Genomic DNA, 23,685 nt, shown 5'->3' on the forward strand with positions numbered 1-23,685 from the left:
GCAATTACACAAAAACTATTCTTTCATACATAAAGCAACTAGATCTATATCCAATCATAACCCTCCCAACTCACCAGGCAGGCCATACAATTGATATGGCCCTAACACCATCAACTACAAAGAAAAAGTTACTATTAAACAACTGCCTACCAGTTCCTTGGTCCGATCATTTTTTAATCTCCTTAACATACTTATCTGCACATAATCTAAATCATAAAAAACAACAAATAATTAATTTTCGAAATTACGATGATATCTCTGCTGATTTAATTCTCTCTTCATTCAAACTAGATTTTACTAAATCTAGTACTAACTCCTTAGATGAATTAACTAACCTATGGAATATGGCTTTAAAATCATTTTTAGACGAAACAGCGCCCATAGAAACTAAGGTAATTTCCGCTCAAAAAATTTGGAATCCATGGTTCATGGCTGAACTTTCTCTCATTAAACAACAAGTAAGATCCTTAGAATGTAAATGGAGAAAGAATAAAACCCAAACTAATTTAGAATTATTCAATGAACAATCCACATACTATAAAACAAAAATAAACCAAGTAAAAATGAAATACTACTCTGATAAAATACTCAAAGCTAAAAACTCATCCATACTGTATAAAATATTAAATAGAATAACAATAACAAATTGCAAAGATTCACCAGATGAAATTGGCAATTTTCTCACGGCTCAAGAACTTGCGGACCATTTTACTGAGAAAATCAATAACATTAGGAAAACTTTCATAATACACCAACAAATAACGAATGACTATGATCAAACAAACTTGGAATCTTTAATCTCAAAATGTTCTAGATTTAAACTACCTAGTCAAAAAGACATTGAACTTATCTTAAAAACCATTTCCATATTTTCGCGGATATAACGCGCGCGTTATACGCATTTTTACGTACCGCGCATACCCTTCGCGCGTTATATGCCTGAGAGCGGTATACAAAATTTTTTTTACATATTTCACACCCCGCCCGACGCCCGATTCATCATCCGGAAGGACGCTCGCACCCCCACCGCTCGCACCCCCACCCCGAAGGACCGCCGACTCCCCGACAATATCGGGCCAGGAGGGAGCCCAAACCCTCCTGGCCACGGCGACCCCCTACCCCCACCTCGCACTACATTACGGGCAGGAGGGATCCTAGGCCCTCCTGCCCTCGACGCAAACCCCCCTCCCCCCAACGACTGCCCCCCCCAAGAACCTCCGACCGCCCCCCCAGCCGACCCGCGATCCCCCTAGCGACCCCCACGACCCCCCACCCCCCTTCCCCGTACCTTTGGTAGTTGGCCGGACAGACGGGAGCCAAACCCGCCTGTCCGGCAGGCAGCCAACGAAGGAATGAGGCCGGATTGGCCCATCCATCCTAAAGCTCCGCCTACTGGTGGGGTCTAAGGCGCGTGGGCCAATCAGAATAGGCCCTGGGGGCGCGGCCTGAGGCACATGGGCCCAACCTGACCATGTGCCTCAGGCCACGCCCCCAGGTGGGACCTAAGGCTCCAGGGCCTATTCTGATTGGCCCACGTGCCTTAGGCCCCACCAGTAGGCGGAGCTTTAGGATGGATGGGCCAATCCGGCCTCATTCCTTCGTTGGCTGCCTGCCGGACAGGTGGGTTTGGCTCCCGTCTGTCCGGCCAACTACCAAAGGTACGGGGAAGGGGGGTGGGGGGGGCGTGGGGGTCGCCAGGGGGATCGCGGGTCAGCTGGGGGGGCGGTCGGAGGTTCTTGGGGGGGGCGGTCGTTGGGGGGGGAGGGGGGTTTGCGTCGAGGGCAGGAGGGCCTGGGATCCCTCCTGCCCGTAATGTAGTGCGGGGTGGGGTTAGGGGGTCGCCGTGGCCAGGAGGATTTGGGCTCCCTCCTGGCCCGATATTGTCGGGGAGTCGGCGGTCCTTCGGGGTGGGGGTGCGAGTGGTCCTGCCGAGGGGGGAGAAGAATCGGACGTCGAGGGGGGGCATCAGGCTTTCAGGATGGGGACAGACCTTCAAGGGGGGACAGGACTTCAAGGGGGACAGGCAGACCTTCAAGGGGGACAGGCAGGGCAGTGCACCGAAAGTCAGGGCGGGTGAACGGTGAGTCGGGGCAACCAGAGGAGAGTAGGGGAGGGCGAAAGGAGAGTCGGGGTGGCCAGAGGAGAGTCGGGCAGCATGCGCGGTATACCCATGAGCGCTGTATACAAAAGTTTCCGTACATACAAGTGTGGTTTCTGCGCGCTATACCCGTGTGCGCGTTTTACACGGGTGCGTGTTATATCCGCGAAAATACGGTAATATTAAGGGCTCGAAAGCTGATCCATTTCCTCCTTTCCTTCTAAAGCATTACGTTCATATCTTTGGACCATTTATTTACACTTTAATTACCGAGAGTTTTAACCAAAGCACTGTTCCAATGACGTGGAAAAAATCAATCATCCGTCCTATCATTAAAGATAAAAATGCAAGTTCCATAGACCCATCAAACTATAGACCAATAGCCAATATCCCTTTTTTGGCAAAATTGACGGAAAAAATAGTTTTCAACCAAATTTCAGGCTTTGTGGAAAAAACCAATGTTCTTCATCCTAACCAAACTGGTTTTAGGCAACATCATAGTACCGAACTTGCATTGATAGGTTTGACCACCTCAATTCAATATTATCTAGATCACCATCAAACGACTTTGTTAATTTCACTTGATCTCTCTGCGGCTTTTGACACGATTGACCATCAGCTTCTTCTTAACAGACTTCACTCTATCGGTGTCACGGACCAAGTTCTTTCTTGGTTCATATCATATTTAACAAACCGCACTTCTACTGTTCTGTTCAATGACTCAACATCTAACTCTTCATCAACCACTTATGGGATTCCTCAAGGATCTATTCTCTCTCCGTTATATTTTAATATTTTCCTGGCTCCTTTGATTACCCTATGTTAGTCCGTGGGTTTTCAGGTGTTTGCATATGCAGACGATATTCAGCTCCTGCATCCAATAAATACAAACAAAACATCTGACATCCAAGAGATCAGTGAGAAACTTGATCAAATTCATCAATGGTTAAACAGAAATAAACTTGCTCTTAATATTAAAAAAACCAACGTGATGCTCTTCCCATGGAAAGACAACTCTACTCTTATTGCTCCCATTACAATAAAAAACATACCATTACAAATAGTTAATAATATAAAAATCTTAGGGGTAACTTTTGATACAAAATTGAACTATCATGATCATATTAGTACTATAGTTAAATCTACATTCTACAGATTACGTAGGATACGATCTATTGCAAAATTTATATGCCCTAAATCAATAAACATTCTCATTCACTCTTTAGTGATTTCTAAATTGGATTACTGTAATGCTCTTTTTAAGGGGATATCACTAAACGAAATTAAACGTCTTCAAATTATCCAGAATGTATCCATTAAACTCATCACTAAGTCTAGAAAATATGACCATGTTACACCCCTTTTGATAGATGCACACTGGCTCCCAGTTATCCATCGGATAACATATAAACTCTGTTTACTTGTTTTTGTCTCTTCTCTACAAGACTCCTGCATTCATATTTAAACATTTAATACCATATCATCCAAGCAGAACCTTGAGGTCTAATGAGCAAAATTTATTGACCATTCCATCACTTAAGGTTATTAATACTAGACGTCAGTTTATTTTTTCTGTAACTGCTCCTCAAACTTGGAACGCTCTCCCCATTTATTTACGGAATGAGCAGGATCATTTAAAATTTAAAAGTAATCTAAAAACATTTCTTTTTAAAGATGCTTTTAATATTTAATTAAACAGTTCTTAAACCAGCGATTTTATTTTATTGCATTATGCTCTGTGGTTATTTATTTCCCTATTGTATTTTTCCTTTGTTTTGCTTTTCATTATTAATTGTATTTCAAACCCTTATCTTACCTTATGTAATGAGTATAATGTATAATGTATTAGTTATCTACCCAATGTTATTATTTAAAGTCTGTAATGTTTTGTCTCTATTTGACTATATTTTAATATGTTCATCGCTTAGAATTTGATTAAGCGATAAATCAAGAAAAATATTAAACTTGAAACTTGAAACTTGATATGCAAATTAGTATTCAAATCAGGTCAACTCAGAATAATAGATGAAGCAAAATTGAGTTTCTCAGTTTCCATAAACTGGTGTAAGTCAGTATTTAGGGAATGATTCCCCCTCCCACTCCAATCTACTGCCACCTCCCCACGTAGTTGTCTCTAACTAGCTACCACCACCCATTAGCAGGACTCTATTAACCCATCCCAATATGAAAGAAAGACTTTCCAAAGCTATGTGGCATTCTCATATTTTTTTTCTCTAAGAGACTTCTCTCTGGGATATCTTGGTCTCTGTAATGAGTCATATACCCCGTCACAATTACTGATAGTTTCTTTTAACTGGTCTGCAGATATTGATCAACTGACTCTGTCTGGAACACATGACCTCTGTACAGCGAAGAATACTTTGTCATTACAGTATAATCTCGTTATGACGGACTTGCTTATAACAGAACCTCGCCTATAGCAGATGAGGTCCGCTGGTCCCGGCTGAGTGCCATTCAGTGTTCCCTCTAAGCGGGCGGGTGTTGTGAGCAAACTTTTTTCACCGTGAGCCAAAAATATCGGGCGCCAGCAAGTTATGAGCCAACTCGCCCGATTCTCCTCTCGCCGCCCTGCCATCTGCCGTACGCCTCTTCCGATCGTGCGCTGTGACGAGAAACGTGTGCGCTGCGATGTAATATTTTGTGCGCCAGCGCACGCCAGCGCAGCTTAGCGGGAACACTGGTTCAAATGGTTTTATTTATTTCCCCAAATTTATTTTTGTTATACGCATTGAAAATATTTGATATTGCGTTTAAATCAAAATCTCAATAAACTTGAAACGAGTGCCCGTGAGATTGTGGGAGGGTTAAATACTCAAAACTTAGAAGTTTTTGCTACGCCAGCTTTCTGGTATCTTTACATACAGTGGCGTACCTAGCATATGTAACATCCGGGGCCCATCATTTTTTGGCACCCCCCCCCATCTGTAAGAAAAACATGATTTTTAGTAACAAACCACACGCCACACATGAGTACCTAGGAAAAGGCAGCATCTTACATATTGCAGTGAGCAGTACATCAATACACCCATTGTAAAACTAAACAAGCCAGACCAGCACAGATCAATCCTACACCGTCAATCCTAACAGAAAACCATGTCTTTCGAACACACAGAACACAGAAAACACCTTCGCCTAGTAAGGAATATGTAATCACAAACTAACCCCTCCCTCTTTTACAAAACTGTAGTGTGGATTTTAGCTACGGAGGTAACAGCTCTGATGCTCATAAAATTCTGAGCATCAGAGCTGCTACCACCAAGGCTGGTGCTAAAAACGCTTCACAGTTTTGTAAAAGGGGGGATAAAATAAAAATACATAGACAAAGGTTAAATTGAACCAGCAAGAAGCTGGACTCTGCATACAATGCTTCACAGAAACAGTGACACATGTCTCCTAAAGCAATAAATAAATAGAAATTTTTTTCTACCTTTGTCTTCTGTGGTTTCTCCTTTCCTCATCTTCTTGTAACTCTCTTCCTTCCATTCACTGTCTGCCGTCTCTCTTCCCCTTTATGGCATCTTCTCTCCTTCTATGCCCCTTCCAGAAACTGTATGCCTCCCCCTTCCATCTCTCCTTTCACCCCATTGGTCTGGCATCTCTCTCCTCGCCTTCCCTCTCCCACACCTCTCCTCATAGTCTGGTATCTCCCCTTCCCTGATTCTCTGGCATCTCTCTCCTTTCCTTTTCTTCCATCTTTCGTTCCCCCTCCATGCTCTCACATCTCCCCCTTCCTTTTCCCTTAGACTGGCATACCTTCCTCCTATGCTCCAAGCCCTGGCATCTCCTTTAATTCCCTCCCTCATCTTCCTTCTCCCTCCAGCTGGGTACCGCAACACTCTTCCCTGCAGCTCTGCACTTCCCCACAATTGCCATGCTTCGGTTCCTCTTCTTCCTTCCTTCCTCCCCCCCCCCCCCGCGGGATCCTGCGGCACCATCAACTCTTACTCCCTCTAATGTCGGCCCTGCAGCTCCAGACTTCCTCGCACCTTCTCCCCTCCCCCTTTGGATCGCTATTATTTTAAATGTTATAGCCGCGGAGCTGTATCCATCAGTGGAGATGTCTAACCTCGGCCTGCCCCGGAACTCTTACTGCAGCAGCCGCCCGTCTAGGCAGGAACAGGAAGTCACTGTTGCAGTAAGAGTTCCGGGGCAGGCCGAGGTTAGACATCTACACTGATGGATACAGCTCCGCGGCTATAACATTTAAAATAATAGCGATCCAAAGGGGGAGGGGAGAAGGTGCGAGGAAGTCTGGAGCTGCAGGGCCGACATTAGAGGGAGTAAGAGTTGATGGTGCCGCAGGGTCCCGCGGGGGGGGGGGGGGAGGAAGGAAGGAAGAAGAGGAACCGAAGCATGGCAATTGTGGGGAAGTGCAATCCCCCCAATGCGTCCCCTTACCTTACCTCCCCTTACCTTTGCGACGCGTGTGTGCGCTGTGAAGAGAAACTTTGCGCTGCGATGTAATATTTTGTGCGCGCGCGCAGGCCAGCGCACCTTAGCGGGAACACTGCTAAATATACAGAAAATCATTGAATATAGCGGACTCGCCTATAATGAACTTTCGGATAAAATGGACAACTATTTTGATCCTCAGAGCCGCTTTTAGCTGTAGTTTTATTTGGCTATAACGGACATGCAGGCTCCGCCTACAAGGCACGTGGCATGCCGGTGATATAGTATCAAAATGCAGCCCAGAAAAAAAATGAAAGAGTATTTTTCTTTTCAATACAGTGTTCTGGTTTGTAATCATTTCGTGCCATACCAATGTTTTGCTGAGTTTTGTTATTGATGTTGCTGATATGCTTCTGCGGTGACTGTTGTTCATCAATTTACGTTGTTTCAAATTGCCCTAAATAAAGTTTTTTTAAAAATGCAACTCTGGATATAACGGACCGTTTTTCCAGTTCCCTTGAAGTCCATTATAACAAGATTATACTGTATCATCTTCATTAGAAGCAGTGTGGTCTAATTCATCACTTGCATCTTCAGATTTGTTATCATGCTGTCCAATTACAAAGAAGGTGCTCACATAGTTGGAATCATTGTCTGTAATTGTTCTAACAATTTTTCATCTGATGGCAAACTCTGAATATCTTTGAGAACTGATGCAAGAACATCAAATATGTGGGGAACTCTTCAGTCTTGGAGCCAAACAAAAAGACATCCTCTTTTAAAGATTAGCAATCTAGTGGACAGTCACCCCGATGTAATATTTTCCGTCAAATGACCAGTAGTCTGTTGTGGTAGAGACTTCTGTTCACCACGAATTACAACCAGCTTCACTTTTTTCTTCATTTCAAAGTGATTCAACTCATCACTGTTCTATTTGTCTGAAGACTAGTAACCAGTTCAACAAACACAGTGAGTCCACTGTTCTCATAGGTTATATTCTCTGAACAGTAAAATTTAAGATGATGAGGTTTGCATGATGAGGTTTGCATGATGAGGTTTGCGTGATGAGGTTTGCATGATGAGGTTTGCATGATTGGGTTTGCGTGATGAGGTTTGCAATAGCAAAATCTTGTTACACGTTTTGCTGTTTCATTTAGTTTACTGAGGAATCATTATTTATGTTTTTACTTCCATATCTACGTTTTACTTTTAATTGCAAGCATCAGATGTAATTAGGTAAAAGTAGTGAAATTTGGTGAAATTATTACTTCAGTAAAAGTAAAAGTAACAAATATTATCCTGTACAAGTAAAAGTAACAAAACTTTTACTTAAGTACAATAATTGGTTACATTTACTTATATTCTATATAACACTGGTGTTATATAGAATAAATGAGATCCGCATGTAATTTAGGTGCAGGAATTTGCGACCAGATTTTATTTGGTGTAAATGTTTTCACCCGGTGGCTCTGAGCATCATTTATAGAATAGCACTTTATACTCTTGTTTAGACTAAGCTTTAGGATAGGATACTGCATTTGGTCAAACAATGTTGAGCAATCTATCTCTGTCAGCTAACAATTCTTGCAATAGATTGTGCAGGTTGTTCAAAAGATTAAGACCATTCAAAAGTGAGCAGCACCAAGTTTGGCAGTCACCTGTGCTTGGCTAAGTCCTGCTTGTCGGTGGAAAAAGCGTACAGTAGGATTGATAAGGCACACACAATCCCTCCCACCTCCTGAGAGTTGATTAAATTAAACTGTGAAGCCAGCTCAGAAGCTGAGCAGACTGATGTACATGGGAAGGGCTGTACTGTTCCCTTTAAGCTGAGCAGGAGTCCTCCTACTACATTGCTGCCAGTGGGAGGTGGTGCTTCAGTACTATGTTTTCAGTCACCAGCGACAGGCAAGTTCCCTTGTAGTGCTGCAAAACTTGCCTTTCCCTCACTATTGAAAATGTAATAGTGAAACAGCACCTCCTACTGGGGGGGGGGAAATAACCTTGTACTAAGGCCCTTTTTTACAAAGGCGCGCTAAGCATTTTAGCGTGCGCTAACTACTAACCCGTCCATAGGATAGCATGAATGCGTTAGCGTTTAGCGCTTGTTTAGCGCACCTCTGTAAAAGAGGGGGCGTAACTTCATTCTGAGCTCTGTGAGAGCTGTTCCATCCTGGCACCATCAAATGATGTCAGTCACTCATGTGCCATGTCAATCCTGCTGCTTATGGAAACACCTGTTACATGTTAGTAACATGGCTTTTATGCACAGTATGGGGGCAATTCTAACAGGGCACCTATTTGGAGCCTATTCTTCCTTTAGACTAGAGAATGCTAGCGTAACAGGTCAAATAGATGCCAATATTTTAAATGCAGTCATACCAGCCATAGAACTGGTGTAAATGTTTGTGCCTCACAAAATCAGCCCCATGTTACCTTCATTCCCTCTGCCATTGAAGTGGCTCTTCTCTCTTCTTTTGTCTTGTTGTTGTTGATCTCTTTCTCTTTCTTTCACCTACTGCAATCAGTGTTTTAAAATGCTCCTTGTTTGCCAAAGAGCATGCCTCTCAGGTAATCCCTTTTACAGCTGATGCAATCTGTTTTTGCCTGCCTTCAGGTGGCAAGAACATTTCCAACATAAAATATCTTGGGTTTTATTGTGTTTTCATGTCTACCATGGAGATACTTCTTTTTTAATTTCATTTTAATTTCTCACTCCTTTCCAAAAAAAGAATTCATACTGTCACGATCATGCATTACAACAAAACAACAAGCAAACAATTTAAATACATTATACACAAAAGAGTCAGAATACATCATAAGTAAATTAAAAGCAATGACATCCAGTTTTCTTATCCACCTCACATTCCTCTGTGAACAGAGGCACTTAAATAGTAATAATAATAAAAAAATGTATTTATATACCGTAATACCTCATGGTTCAGTGCGGTTTATAATAAGAGATAAAAATTGTAAAAACAGCGAATTTACACCACAAAACACAGTACATTATATATAAAATATAATATTATGAACTTATTAACTTATCTAGATTATACATACTTATCAAACAGATACATTTTTAATGATATTCTAAAGGCCTGGTAAGAAGAAGATTTAAGATCAAACCACTAAAACTTTTGTTCCAAAGTCCTGCCTGAAAGGATAGGGTTCTATTAAGAAATCTACTAAATAGCTCCTTTGCGTCTCTCAAAAAAATAAAGGAAGTGATTTTAGAAACTCGGGGCTCATTTTTACTAATCTGTGGTAGAAAGTATCCCATATGCTAAAGCAGCTGGAAAATGATTGATTTTGTACATTAATGGCGATGTGCTAATGTTACAATTAGCGCACAGTCATTAAGTGCATAAGCCCTTATGACACCTACTTTGTAGGTGATGAAGGCCATGCACTAATCCTGTACTAATGAGCCTACAGCAATGTAGCTGTGCTGATTAGAACAGAAACTCCTACTCTCCTCCCAGTAGTAGACATGGCACCTCTGAGCACATGATTTGCGTGCGTACATTAGGTTTTCACTGCAGGAAGACTTAGTGTATCCCTCGGTAAGCTCTTATCAACTATAATGAGTACTTACATAAGCAAAAATATTGTTTACACCTGTAAATCAGCATGATCCTATAAGGAATAATTTTAGAAGAGGCAATTAAGGAGGTCACTGGCTGCGTTGTTTAAAACCAATTATATATAATTGCAAGTGTCTACAAATGACAGTGTCCAACTCCTGTTCATAGTGGCACCTACCTGTGCCTACATCTATCGTAGGCATGGTTTATGCCGGATGTAGACGTAGGCTCCAGTATACGCCTCTATGGACTTGATTCTCATCAAAAGTAGGCACCAGAGATGTAGGCCTGTAAAACCCTGGCCTAAATTCCTTTTGACGTGGCCATGATTCTCTAAACAGTGCCATCATGTGATTGACATGCGATCAGCACCACTTTTCTGAGCACCCGCCTCTAAAGGTGATGTTTAGAAAATCCGGCCCATAATGAACATCTATGGAAACAAAAGTATGGCTGTGATGGTTCCCTTCTACTGCAGGTCCTTGATACGGTGACCGCGAAGTTAGAGCACTGAGCACACTTTAGTTAAAAAGAGAAAAAAGTATTGCAATTATAAGATAAATTTGAAGGTACCTGTGGTAGTTTTGGATGAAGTTGGGTACCTAATTAGTACCTAATTTCATCAAGATGCATGGGCAGCACAGCATTTAGCTCATGCTACTCAGCAGCATGGCTTGATAAAAGGAAGGGGGGGGATATACACTACTCCTATAATTGAGGATTGTATTTTTGTAATGTCATCAATAGCTTGAATAGTTACCAAACTTACAAATCACTCGAAGGAAAATCTAATTGTGCTATATTCTAAGAATCCAAATGCATTCCCAGTAAAACTTATCTGTGCCTCCCACCAGAACCAAAATGCGATACTTCAACCATGTACACACCTGCAAAGCAAAAGCTTTTTTACCTCGATGCTACGTTATGTCTATACTGCAAATGCTGCAATTTAAACCAACCTTAAGTCCACCAAGTCTGTATTTTCCAGTCTTGTTTGTACTGTGAATGTACTCTTGCAACCCATTCTGGGCTCTTTTCGGAGGATGGGCTAAATAATTGAATAAATAAATAAGAATAGTGTGCCCTATTCATATTTAGCAGGTTCTTTTCATATATATCATACAAGATTTATTTTTTTGTGTGTGTCATAGAGTACTGCCTGCTATGTAAGTATGAAACATGTTAAGCAGTGCACAAATGTTCTGTGACAAGCAGAGAACCGTTACCTTAATACATTAATAAAAATATTTGTTCAGAATAACCTTCAAAAGCAATGGATTAAAAAGCCACAGTGACACATTTTTTTCACAAATGTAAAGTTCTGTAAGCACTCATCTCAGAGAAACCTTTCTCTCTCTTTTGTATAATTTCCTTTTAAAATAAAGAACCTTGCATAGTAGAAATAATATCAGTTGTAAGTAGGGGGGCTAGGGGAGATGTGTTCCCTGAAGGTTAACAGCTGATTTTCCATCTGTCAGAAAACAGTACCTTCTGTCCCTTTTATTGTATAATTAGCATTTACCACTACACTACCTAACACCTCTATTCTCACACCTAAGATTTGCCATACTGCTCTCTGAAATGCTGGATATTTAAGAAATATAATTCCTTAGGAAAAACACACACGCATACACACACACACAGAGTGAACACACACACGCACGTACAGTGAAAACAAGAACTGCATGAACAAATAAAATACCTTAAACCAGTGGTCTCAAACTCAAACCCTTTGCAGGGCCCCATTTTGGATTTGTAGGTACTTGGAGGGCCGCAGAAAAAATAATTAATGCCTTATTAAAGAAATGACAATTTTACATGAGGTAAAACTCTTTATAGTTTATAAATCTTTCCTTTTGGCTAAGTCTTAATAATAATATTGTAATTTATAGCTAAAGAGACATATGGTCGAGAAACTGTTTTATTTTACTTTTGTGATTATGATAAACATATTGAGGGCCTCAAAATACCTGGTAGGCCGCATGTGGCCTGCGGGCTGCGAGTTTGAGACCACTGCCTTAAATGGAACTTTGGAGCCATTCACCATAATTTTGTTCATTGCTTATAATTAATTTGCAAGATTTTCTCTTTTTTTTTTTGGGGGGGGGGAGGGGGGTTAAGATAGAGATTTCCATGTAGAGATCTGTAAAAGGTTGGCAGAGATTCATATAAATGGATGTTTTGGCTGGTCACAAAACCTATAATAAATGAACATGTCACATTGACCTTTTTCTCTTCTTCAACTAGATCCATGAACTCATGGTCAGACATTCCTGCTAAGCCAAGACAGGCCTCTTCTTTGAAGCCTAAAAGGTTGGTAATTTCAAAATAAGTTCTGTGTGTGTATATATATATATATATATTTTTTTTTCTCTTGTTCATATTGAGAAGCTAAGCAGGTATGAGACTACAGTTCAGTTTTGTTAGCACAGTGATATTTAACATTGAATATTTGAAACAATATAGAGAGTTTGGTCATACACATCAACTATTTACACTTGCCAACCCTCTAGGACTGAGATGAAGGAGAATCTTAAGTGTGGTGGAAAAGAAAAAAAGAAGATAGCAGAGCAGACGTAGGATGACAGCTGAATCTACAAGTGACATGACAAGTAATGGAAGGCAAGGGAAAAGAGATTGACATTTGAGAAAGTCAAAGATACAAGCAATCACTTGGAGACTGAGATAAATGGACAGACTGGTGCATAAGGCAAGAGCCAGTGTAGATTAACTGGAGAGAAGCCAGAAAGAATTGAGGGAACAGAGAACAGAAGCATATGGTAAAGTCTGAAGTTGCAGGCTGAGAAGAAGGGGAGTGGTATAGAGACAGGATGGTGACTAGACAACAAATCCAATGCTGAAGCTGAGGATGGTAGCGTCTGGATGCCTAGGACTGGGGTAGGGCAGCAAAAACAGCATTGTGTTATATACAAATTTGAAAACATCATATTTTTAAGTTGACATTATTTATATTTATTTTTCATTGCCTAATATGAGTTCATGGTCAGATTAATGCTATGTTGGGCCTTAGGCAAACATATTTATTTATTTATTTATAGCAGAGGTAGGGAACTCCGGTCCTCGAGAGCCGTATTCTAGTCAGATTTTCCCCAATGAATATGCATGAGATCTATTTGCATGCACTGCTTTCAATGCATATTCATTGGGGAAATCCTGAAAACCTGACTAGAATACGGCTCTCGAGGACCGGAGTTCCCTACCCCTGATTTATAGCATTTATATACCACTTGTAACCTCAAAGTACTCAAGTGGTTTTCCCTATCTGCCCTGGCAGGCTCACACGCTATCTAATGTACCTGGGGCAATGGAGGATTAAGTGACTTGCCCAGAGTCACAAGGAGCAGTGTGGGATTTGAACTCACAACCTCAGAGTGCTGAGGCTGTGGCTCTAACCACTGCACCACACACTCCTCACATATGTTTATTTAGGTACTTATATACCACACTTCGCAAGACCATCAAGGCAGGTTTTACATTCAGGTATTCTGAGTATTTTTCCCTATCTGTCTCTGCAGGCTCTCAATCTACCTAATCTATTTACGATCTATATATGTTTAAGGATTCTTTTCCATGAATCCACATTTACTTCTTTTATCAATCCTCTCAGTGGCATAGTACGGGGGGGGAGGGGGCAGGCAGTCTGCCCTGGGCGGCGTCTTGGTGGGGGCACCCACACCCATCCTCCTCTCTGACCCCCCCATTCCTTCCCCACCCCCTGCTACTGTGCATGTGCGTGCTCCTTCTCTTCTCCCATACCTCTGTAACATTCCCGACACGAGCAACAACCCCAACCTGCCGCTTGCATCAGCATCGGCTCTTCCTCCAATGTCACATACTGGACCCTTGCCTAGGAAGTGACAGAAGAAGAGCCGATGCTGGCACGAACAGCAGGTTGGGGTTGCTTCTCGCACCGGGAACGTTAAAGAGGTGTGAGAGAAGGGGCACACGCTTGTGGCAGGAGGTGGCGGGAAAGGAGTGGATAGGGTTTGGGGGGGCGGAGAAGAGTAAAGCCACTGAATCTTCTTACTCTACAGAATCAAGTTCACTCAGCCCTACCACCAGATCTGTGTTCATGGCCTTTCCCCTACACGTCATTTCTCTAGACTTGGCATGAGATAAAAAAGCTGGGTCTAAGTCTGGGTGTGCCAGGAAGAGCAGACTGTAAGTAAAGATTGGCACATGTTTTGAGTGGAGTAGGCTAATATTTAGAGCAGTGGGCTGAGAACTGGAGAAGCTAGGTAAGTCATTTTCACCCACCATTGTCTCTTGTATAAATCAGAGAAAGCAAAGGTAGGCTGCTCCAGAAAGTAAGACATAAGACCAACGAGTGAGATTTACAAAAGACTTCACAATTGGAAGAAATACCAGGAAGGATATAGACAGAATGGAGGCAGAATTAGGACAGTTTTCAGAGGAATTTGGTCATGTAACTAAATATTTATCTAGATACATTCTCTGGGCTGGAATCTTCTATCCATTTACTATGCACATGGGGTGCATTTGTACTAGTAGATTTTACAAACTCCAGTGTTTAAAGAGAAACTTTATTTAAATGACAAGAAAGACAAAAGAGCACACTCACACATATACACACATAGGGCTCCATTTACAAAGGTGCGCTAGCATTTTTAGCGCACTCACAAGATTAGCGTGCGCTGGAGGGAGGAGCTTGACTAAGATGGCGATCTGAAGCTCTCGAGGAGACGCCATCTCGTTGGACTTCAACTTTTGCTACTTACCGATGGTAAAGAGGAAGTCGAAACTCCAGGTGTTCCCAGATGAAACTCAGCAACAGTCTGGCCCGATGGACGTCTTCGTCGAGCGCGACTTGAGGACACTGCAACCGGGAACTTCCTCAGCTGGAGAGCGAGCGCAATCTGAAGCGCTGGAGTTCTCCTTTGAGGGTGCTACTCTGTCCCTGGATGAGCGCACGCCGCCGACCCGCCCCGACGCAGCGGAAGAGCCATTGGCTCGGGACGTCTTCCTGACGGTTGTGGAGAGCAGGGGTTCCGGCCCTGGTCTGAGGCAGGATGAGCTGCAGGAGATGTCAACGCAGCGATCGGCGGAGGTAGCTCGGCTGACCCATGAGGTTTCCGCGATGACTGCTGTGGGCACAGGTACCTTGTTGGTAACAGGGGTTTCTGGAGCAGAGTTGTTTCCCCTACAGAGACCTGAGGTAATCAATTTAGAATCCATTTGGAATGCCATTGCTAATTTGAATGCTTCTCTGGAGAAACAAATACAACAACTTTCTACTAATTGTACTAAGGTACTTTCAGAAAATCTGGAACTCAAAAATAAGGTAATAACTTTGGAAAATAAATCTGAAGATTTTGGGGGAATGGTTTCCCGTTGCGCTGGGCTGACTCTTCTTTTAGATATCTGGGGATCAGGTTGACTATGGATGTGGCCCAACTGTATCGTCTTAATATAGATAAACTCCTGGAGGAGACTAAACTGTTGCTAGCCAAATGGCAGGCGTTGCTGCTGTCACTTTTGGGAAGAATTCATTTATTTCGTATGGTTGTTTTCCCGAGGTGGCTTTATGTTCTTCAGACTCTTCCCCTTTCTTTGTTGCAGAAGGATATTCGTTCCCTCACCTCCCTATTGACCCGGTTTTGTTGGGGCGGACGTAGACCTAAACTGAAATGGTCTTTGTTGGTGGGGCCTGCCTATGGGGGTGGTTTGGGGGTGCCTGACATCAGGGTTTATAACCAGGCCTGTTTGCTTCGTCATATTAGTGATTGGGTGTTGGGTACCTCTTTTTATACGGATCTTTCCCTGGAGCGGGATCATTTCTATCCTCTTCATCTTTTGTATCTCCTTCATGCCCCGTTGTCTAAACTGCCGCGACCCTGTAAGCGTAGTATTTTGTTTCGGTCCCTGTGGACAGTGTGGCATCAAATCCTTCGGTTGTGGAATCAGGACTCTCATACTAGTGTATTTCTACCATTGGTGGGGAATTTAGCTTTCCCTCCGGGGGTTGGACCTTCCGTGTTCGGTCGTTGGAGGGCGCGGGGGGGGGTGGAACAGTTGCGGCATGTTCTGCGGGATGATGGGTCTCTCTTACCGTATGCTGAGTTGGCGGGGAGGGGGGTCCCTGAGATTGGTCTTCCCTTTGCTTATTGTCAACTCAGTCACTATGTGGCTTCCCTCCAGGGGACTTCCTTGCGGGGGGATTTTGGGACCCAGCTCTGTACTTTTTTGGCTGCAGACCCTGATACTAGGGTCTCTATCTCTGCTCTGCATGGCCGGATCCTGGCTCTTTGTCCGCCTAGGGTTTTCCCTGATATTTTGGAGGCATGGCGGCGGGACTTGGGTAGGGACTTTGGGGACAATTTTTTATTAAAAACCCTGAAACGAACTGCGGGCTTGGTACATAGTGCTGAGTTACGTGAATGTCATTTTCGCACTGTCCTGAGGGCCTATGCTTCCCAGAGTCAGGCTTACCATATGGGATGTATTGATTCTCAGTTGTGCATCCGCTGTTCGGTGGAGGTAAATTCTTACTTTCATGGTATTTGGAGTTGTGAGGGGATTCAGACCTTCTGGACGGATATGGCCTCCTTTTTACAGGGCTTGTTGCAGACCCCTGTGCCAGTCTCCGTGCAGTCTATGCTGTTTGCCCATTTCTCATTCTTGGGTATGTACACTTCTTATGAAAAATTATTTCTTAGTAAATGTTTTATTTTGGGGAAGAAATGTATCTTGTGTTGCTGGCTCTCTCCTGAGCCCCCTTCCTTTTGGCATTGCAGGAATCGCCTTCATGAACTTATGGGTTGGGAGGCCCGTTTGGCCTGTTCTTCTCGACGCTGGAGCAGAGACTTTGTTCACACTTGGACTCCGTATTTGAACATTTTGACTCCTGAGAGTCGTAGCCGTGTTTTGAATAGACTTCACCTTTGATTCTGTGTTTCTCAGTGTTTTTGCTGATCCCTGCCTCTGAGTTTTTGTATCTGTGGGGGGATGGGACGGGAGGGTGGGGGGTTGGGGCTTCTTTGCTGTGGGGTGGGGGTGCGGTGGGTCCGGGGAGGGCATAAGAGTCCAGCCCTCCGCGGTTGTTTGATGAAAATGTATACCATAGTTCTTCTTTTTGTTGTATTTCTTTCTGCTTAATAAAATAGATTTGAACATAAATCTGAAGATTTGGAAACTCGGATGAAAACTTTGGAAGTGCAAGCTTTAACTTGGGTTAAAGATAGTGCGAACTTACATTTCAAGCAAGAAATGCAAGAAAATTCGATTAGGAGATGTAACTTGCAGATTATTAATTTTCCCAAAGTTTTTCCAATAACTGCTTCAGTTATGTTTAAAAGATATATGACTGAGATTCTGAAGGTGCCAGAAACTTCTTATCCACCTCTTTCGAAGATATGTTACCTGCCAAAAAGAGTTAAATCTCAAAATCCAAACCAGCAGAATTTATCTGCTGATAGTTTGGATCTAACTAATTTCTGTAGATGCAATTCCAGCACCTACATTTTTCTAATAAAATTTTAATTGGCTTTTAATCAGCACAGTCAATTAGTGTGCCAGTTACATTACATTAGTGATTTCTATTCCGCCATTACCTTGCGGTTCAAGGCGGATTACATACGATTGTCAAGATGATACAGAATACATAAAGATTCCATGAGAATTGTCAAGAGATTAGGATTCCATAACAATTGTCAAGATATTAGGAGATACATAAGGAGTGGTTTGAACATTTTTGATGCTTGGGAGGATCTGTTTTTGTTATATAGGTTTTATATGGTTTTTGAAGAGTAGGGTTTTAGTTTCTTTTTTGAAGGTTTTGTAGTCCAGTTAAGACAATTAAGTTAGGCAGAGGTAGGGCACTTAACACTACCTAGCTTATGACGCTGTTTCCAGAATCTGGCCCTTAGTGCCCAACGGTATAACTAGAACTACATAAAAGTGAGGCCTACCTTTATGCAGTACCCCATAGCTAGTTAAATGCTGAATATTGCACTTAACTAACTATGTTTTCACTGGCTCCATATATCTATAAATTCAATGCCAGAGATCAGACATGGCCAGCAGCTAAATATTAGGTCTGTAGATTTTGTTATGTAGATCAGTGAAACAAATGTCTGCTTTAATGCATTTTGATTTTTTTTTTTTTTTTTCAGACAGCAAAATGTGAAAGACATACAATTGTATGAACCTTTTTACAGGGCATTGTACTTCCAAAACACTCCAAGAATGGGAAGACATAAGAATTATTATTTTCAAAAATAGTCTTTGTTTCGTACAAAAAAACCCCAAAACCTTTCACATTATTATTATAATTTTATCAATCCCACAAGTATTGATGAATGTTGTCACCATTACCTGGCATCAAACTTTACAATTTAATTGAGTATCTATGCCAAACCTTTCCCTCTTTTTCCTACAGCATTATTGAGTTATTGGAACTGTTGGAAGCTGATCCTGTTGAGCTTCTACTAGACCTTGGATTTGGAAAAGAGGAACCTGATCTATGTACGAAAATACCAGCTCGATTTATTAGTTATCCTTCCAGATCCAGAGGAATCAACATCCGGGTCTTCCTTCAAGCTCAAAAGCAACGTCTAGATGTTGAGAGCCCTAATTTATATGGTAAGCAATAACTTGCATCAAATCACTTGAATTAAAATCATAGGGGCTGATTTTCAGACCATGGGGAGGCATCCGGCATTGAATTTCCAGTCTATTTTTAGCCATGGCTGACATAATCGACCAAACTGATGTTCATAGACTGATCGGCTAAGTCATAATGGCCAAAGATAGACCTGCTATTTAGTCGGGTCTTCTGGCTGCTAAACTTAGCTGGCTGACCAGTGAATATTGGCTCTGACTGGCTATGTTATATGACATTGCCAGTGACCAAGCAAGCCACTGACCAGGGTATTCAGCCAGCTATCTCTTGCTGAATATTTACCCTGCCAGGAATTGTTCCTGGTCTAGCTGAATTGTGCTGATTATCAGGTTAGAATGTAGGGACTTGATGCTGCCATAACACTACATTTAAATATCTGTTCAGGATATCTGACTAACATTTTTGTGTGTTTTTCCTCCAGGAACCTGTCTAAAACTTCTTTTGAATTCCACTGTTAGTTACTTTGACTATGCCCTCCATTAACAGATTCCACAATTTAATTTTGTGCTGTATGATAAATCTTTATAGGATTTGTTTTCAGACTGCTGGTTGTTAGTTTCTTGGAGTGTCCTCTTGTTTTTATTGTTTATTGAAAGCTTCGATACCGCTGTTAATGACTGGGGGAGTCAAGTCAGAGCGGTTTATATGAGCTTTGTAATAGTGTTACAATATATGAGCTTCTGTAAAGGTGTTACAATATAGACTTTGCATTTCTTGGGATGGTTTCAATACAGACATTATTAAGTTATAATCAATACATTAAAACTTAATCAATACTTGTGCATTTGTAAAGGTGTTGCAATTCAGAGTTAGTGTTTTCTGAGTTGGTTCTCAATATAGCCCTCTTAAACCATAAACCTCTTTCTTATTTCCACGTCTAATATATAATCAATCTACCTGCTTACATTCATAGTGAAATTGTCTTTAATATTTCTGGGCAATAGACCATAGAAGTCTACCTTATACTGTCTTTAGGTTTCCACCGCTGAAGTTGCCATTGAAGCCCACTCCAGCCTATCCTAATCATCCTGTCACAGACCGTGCAGGATTGCCCGACAAAAGCCTTATTTTGTTTTATACCATTCATTTTCTAATTAGAGATCCTCTGTGTTCATCCCACGCTTTTTTTGAATTCCATCACTGTTTTCATCTCCACCACCTCCCTCGGGAGGGCATTCCAGGCATCCATCTGCGAAAAATAATTTCCTAACATTACTCCTAAGTCTGCCACCCTGCAACCTCAATTCATGCTCTCTAGTTTTACCATTTTCCATTCTCTGAAAAAGATATGTTTCTATATTAATAGCTTTCAAGTATTTAAATATCTGTATCTTATCTCACCTGTCCATCCTCTCCTCTAGAGTATGGTGTTCCCCTGCAAATTTGCGGTTCGTGAATCGCAGACTCGCTCATTCATGGTCTGCTCTGACCGCTTCTTCCTGTAGTAAAATCGGGCTACACTAATCAGGAGCTGGCTGTCAAAGCAGTTCCTGATTGGTGAAGCCCAACTTTACTACAGGAAGAGGTGGTCAAAGCAGACCGTGAGTGATTTTCTTCACTCGCTGGTGCTCCACCTGCCCTCTCCTGCCTTTTCACAGATGAAAAACTGCATTTGTGGTTTTTTGAAATTTTCGGGGGTTCCTGGAATGGAACCCCCATGAATTTAGGGAGAGTACTGTATATATATTCAGGTCTTTCAATCCATTCGTGTGCCTTTTGGCGCAAGCTCCATACCTCACTTTTCTCTGAACCGTTTCAAGTCTTTTTACATCCTTAGTCAGATATGGCCTCCAAAACTGAACACAATACTCCAAGTGTGGCCTCACCAATGACCTAAACAGGGGCATTAACACCTCTTTTCTTCTGCTGGTTATGCCTCTTTCTATACAGCCCAGCATCCTTCTGGCTACAGCCACCACTTTGTCACACTGTTTCGTAACTTTCAGATCCTCAGACACCATTACCCCAAGGTCCTTCTCCCCATCCATGCATATCATACTCTCACCTCTCAGCACATATGATTCCCTCAGATTTCTACTCCCCAAGTGCATAAATCTGCACTTCTTCACAATGAATTTTACTTGCCAAAAATTAGACCACTCTTCTAACTTTTGCAGATCCTTGTTCATGTTTTCCACTCTCTGCGGGGTGTCCACTCTGTTACAAATCTTGGTATCATCCACAAAAAGACAAACCTTGCCTTCTAACCCTTCAGCAATGTCGCTTACAAATATGTTGAACAGAAATGGGCCCAACACCGATCCTAGTGGCACTCCACTGCTCACCTTTCCTTCCTCTGAGTGAATTCCATTAACCACCACCCTCTGACTGCTGTCCGTCAACCAGTTTCTAATCCAGTTCACCACTCTGGGTCTTAAAATCTGCCCGTCAAGTTTATTCAAGAGCCTCCTATGAGGAATAATGCTTGGAGATCATGGGTTGTTTTTATCAAGCAATGGAAAAGATGCCGGTACTTAATATCCCTGATGATAAAAAGGGTCTTTGTAGGGTAAGCCAGTAATTTTTGAGAAACTTATTTTAGCCAATATGATATGTATTTTAAAAAAATGTATACTGTAAATATATGTATTTGGTTCTGTTTTTTGTTGTTGTTGCAAACACATGGGTTACAGATACATGATCTGAATCTGTAACCCTCTCTATATACAATAAATAACATTAATCTTTAAAAGTACCGAATATAAATAAATTTCAAAAATATGCTGTGGAGTAAAGATTATGCAAAGATTTTTTACTTGGATTTATGCCATGTCTAAGAGGATAGGTACAAGTATGGGGGTCAAGAAAAATTCATCACAGACAATTCATTGTGGCCAATTCATCAAGGCCGATTTCATCAAGGCCGATTTCAGCCATGATGAATCATCCACGGCAGCACCTGACTTCATGGGAGGGGGGTTTGCCACCCATACCCCTCCAAAGTAGGAGCACCCCCTGCATCCCCCAACTCCGAAAAGTAGGAGCGCCCCTCGCCCCACATACCTCTTGAAAAGTTTGCTAGCACAAGCAACATCTACTACCTCCAGCCTTGGCTCCTCTCTGACATCACATCCTCAACCTGCAACTAGGAAGTGATATCAGAAGGTAGCCAAGACTGGCCGAGTAGGAGGTAGAAGATACTGCTTGCGCTTGCAAACTTTTCAAGAAGTATGTGGTGGGGGGGGGGAGCAGAGAGGAGGAGAGGCACTGGAAGGGAGAATGAGGAAAAGGAGCAGCACCAGAGGAGGGGCGGAGAGGAGGAGAGGCATCGGCAGGAGGGGAGAAGGAGAGGCACCAGCGGGGGGGGGGGGGGGAGAGAGAGGAGAGGCATCAGCAGGGGAGATGGAGAAGTACTGGGGGGAGGGGCGGAGAAGAGGAGAGGCATTGGTCTAAGGAGGAGAGGCACTGGCAGAGGAGGGAAAAGGAGAGGCATGATTCATCGTGGTTCATTGCGGCCATTGTAGAGAGGATGATTCATCACTGTCATAATGAAATGTCCTGTGATGAAATGACTGAGATAAATCATCCCATTCCACAATTAAACCTTTCCTTTGAACCATGCTTACTTTTAAGGGTGGCCAGATTTCAAAATGTCCTTTCACCCTGGTGCAAGTCTGTCTGTTTGTTGGATGGCTCTGGGAGGATGGAGTGGTGCAGTCATCGTGACTGTGGAGTTTAATTATCAAAATGTCAAAGGGGTGGCCCATGATTTATGTTCAAAAAGTTTTGGAGGGGCAGGGGGAAGTTCTGCAAGACTAAAATTCTCCTTGGGTGCCTAATACTCGTGTCTTGGCAGTGCTTCCCTCATAGATCTATCTCTTGCAACCTGTGGAGTCCTAGTGCAGTCTGTCTGCCAATTCTCCAAGGCAGCTTAAATCCAATCTTAATTTAATATATGTAACACCTGCACCCCTAAACCCTCCCCCTCTCCCCACCATCTGCCCATCTGCAAGATGATTGTAGTTCTGAGCTTTTAACTGGGCTATGCCAGTGATTGGCTAACACATCCCATCATAACAGTGTATAAAAACACAACTTGGTAATTGAGAAATTCTCTAATATTCTTTAATAGCTCCTTGAGCAGAATAGGTTAACATGTATTCCCTCATCAGTTGTTACGATTTGGAATAATGTCTCCCTGTAAAGTCAATGATTTATACAACTTAATTACTTTAAGGACAAGCTGAGGCAACCTTTCCCAAGCTTCTGCATCTTTAGTGTTATCATTAAAACTGCAGTTTAAATGTGCCCATGGAGGCCAATGCACCTTTCGCTTTTAATTGAGTTAAGTAAATAATCAGCCAAAAAGGCCACCAAGACATTTGAAGCAAAAAGTTGCAGAAACAAGTTCTTAGTTAAAATGCATCTGTAAACTGTAGGAACTTCAGGAAAACTTTTTTATTGTTTTGGGGGTTTTTTTTGGCTTCTGTAGTTTCCTTAATCTCTGAGTTTTAGGCTCAGTCATGACAGTTTTCTATTGGGGCTACAATGACATGAGCCTTTATTTGTTATTACCTAGGCTTCCCCCTTCCCACATGCATTTCAGCCCCTTCTCGTGTTTCTTTATACTGTACAGTATATTCAGTGACAGTCCTCCACCTGGTCAGAGACTAAAGCTCTCTTTGAAATCTATAATATATTTTTAAATCCTGGACTAGTCTAGTCAGTGTTCCTGCCAAGTGATTTGAATGCCTTTTATCCAAGAAGAATAAGACTATCACAGGGGCGCCATTGTGAATCAAGACTGATTGGGTAGGAGTAACAGGAGGATGCTTAGTAGGTGCCAAGAGATTAGGAAGATGTCTGGTTGAGGAAGATCTCTTATTGGGAGGGGGGAATCTGATCAGGGGCAATCAGGCCTTAGATTAAGTGGGGATGGGCGGATCCGCTATGCCTAAGGCCTGATTGGTCCAGACTTCTAGAGCCTG

At 42.3% G+C, this 23,685-nt stretch overlaps 1 protein-coding gene across 5 annotated transcripts in view; it reads left to right on the top strand.

Moving 5' to 3' along the window:
* ITPRID1 (ITPR interacting domain containing 1) overlaps positions 1-23,685 on the top strand; it is a 219,089-nt gene that overhangs the window by 104,431 nt on the left and 90,973 nt on the right. For 4 of the 5 annotated variants that reach the window (XM_033930566.1, XM_033930567.1, XM_033930570.1 and 1 more), the window contains exons 4-5: positions 12,343-12,408; positions 18,515-18,717. In XM_033930566.1, the coding sequence (XP_033786457.1) occupies positions 12,343-12,408; positions 18,515-18,717 (269 nt within the window). Of the gene's footprint in view, positions 1-7,421; positions 7,481-12,342; positions 12,409-18,514; positions 18,718-23,685 lie in introns of all 5 variants that reach the window. The other variant, XM_033930568.1, reaches the window with a different exon arrangement.

Source organism: Geotrypetes seraphini, chromosome 2 (genome assembly GCF_902459505.1).
Source record: "Geotrypetes seraphini chromosome 2, aGeoSer1.1, whole genome shotgun sequence".
In the NCBI taxonomy this organism is placed as follows: Eukaryota; Metazoa; Chordata; class Amphibia; order Gymnophiona; family Dermophiidae; genus Geotrypetes; species Geotrypetes seraphini.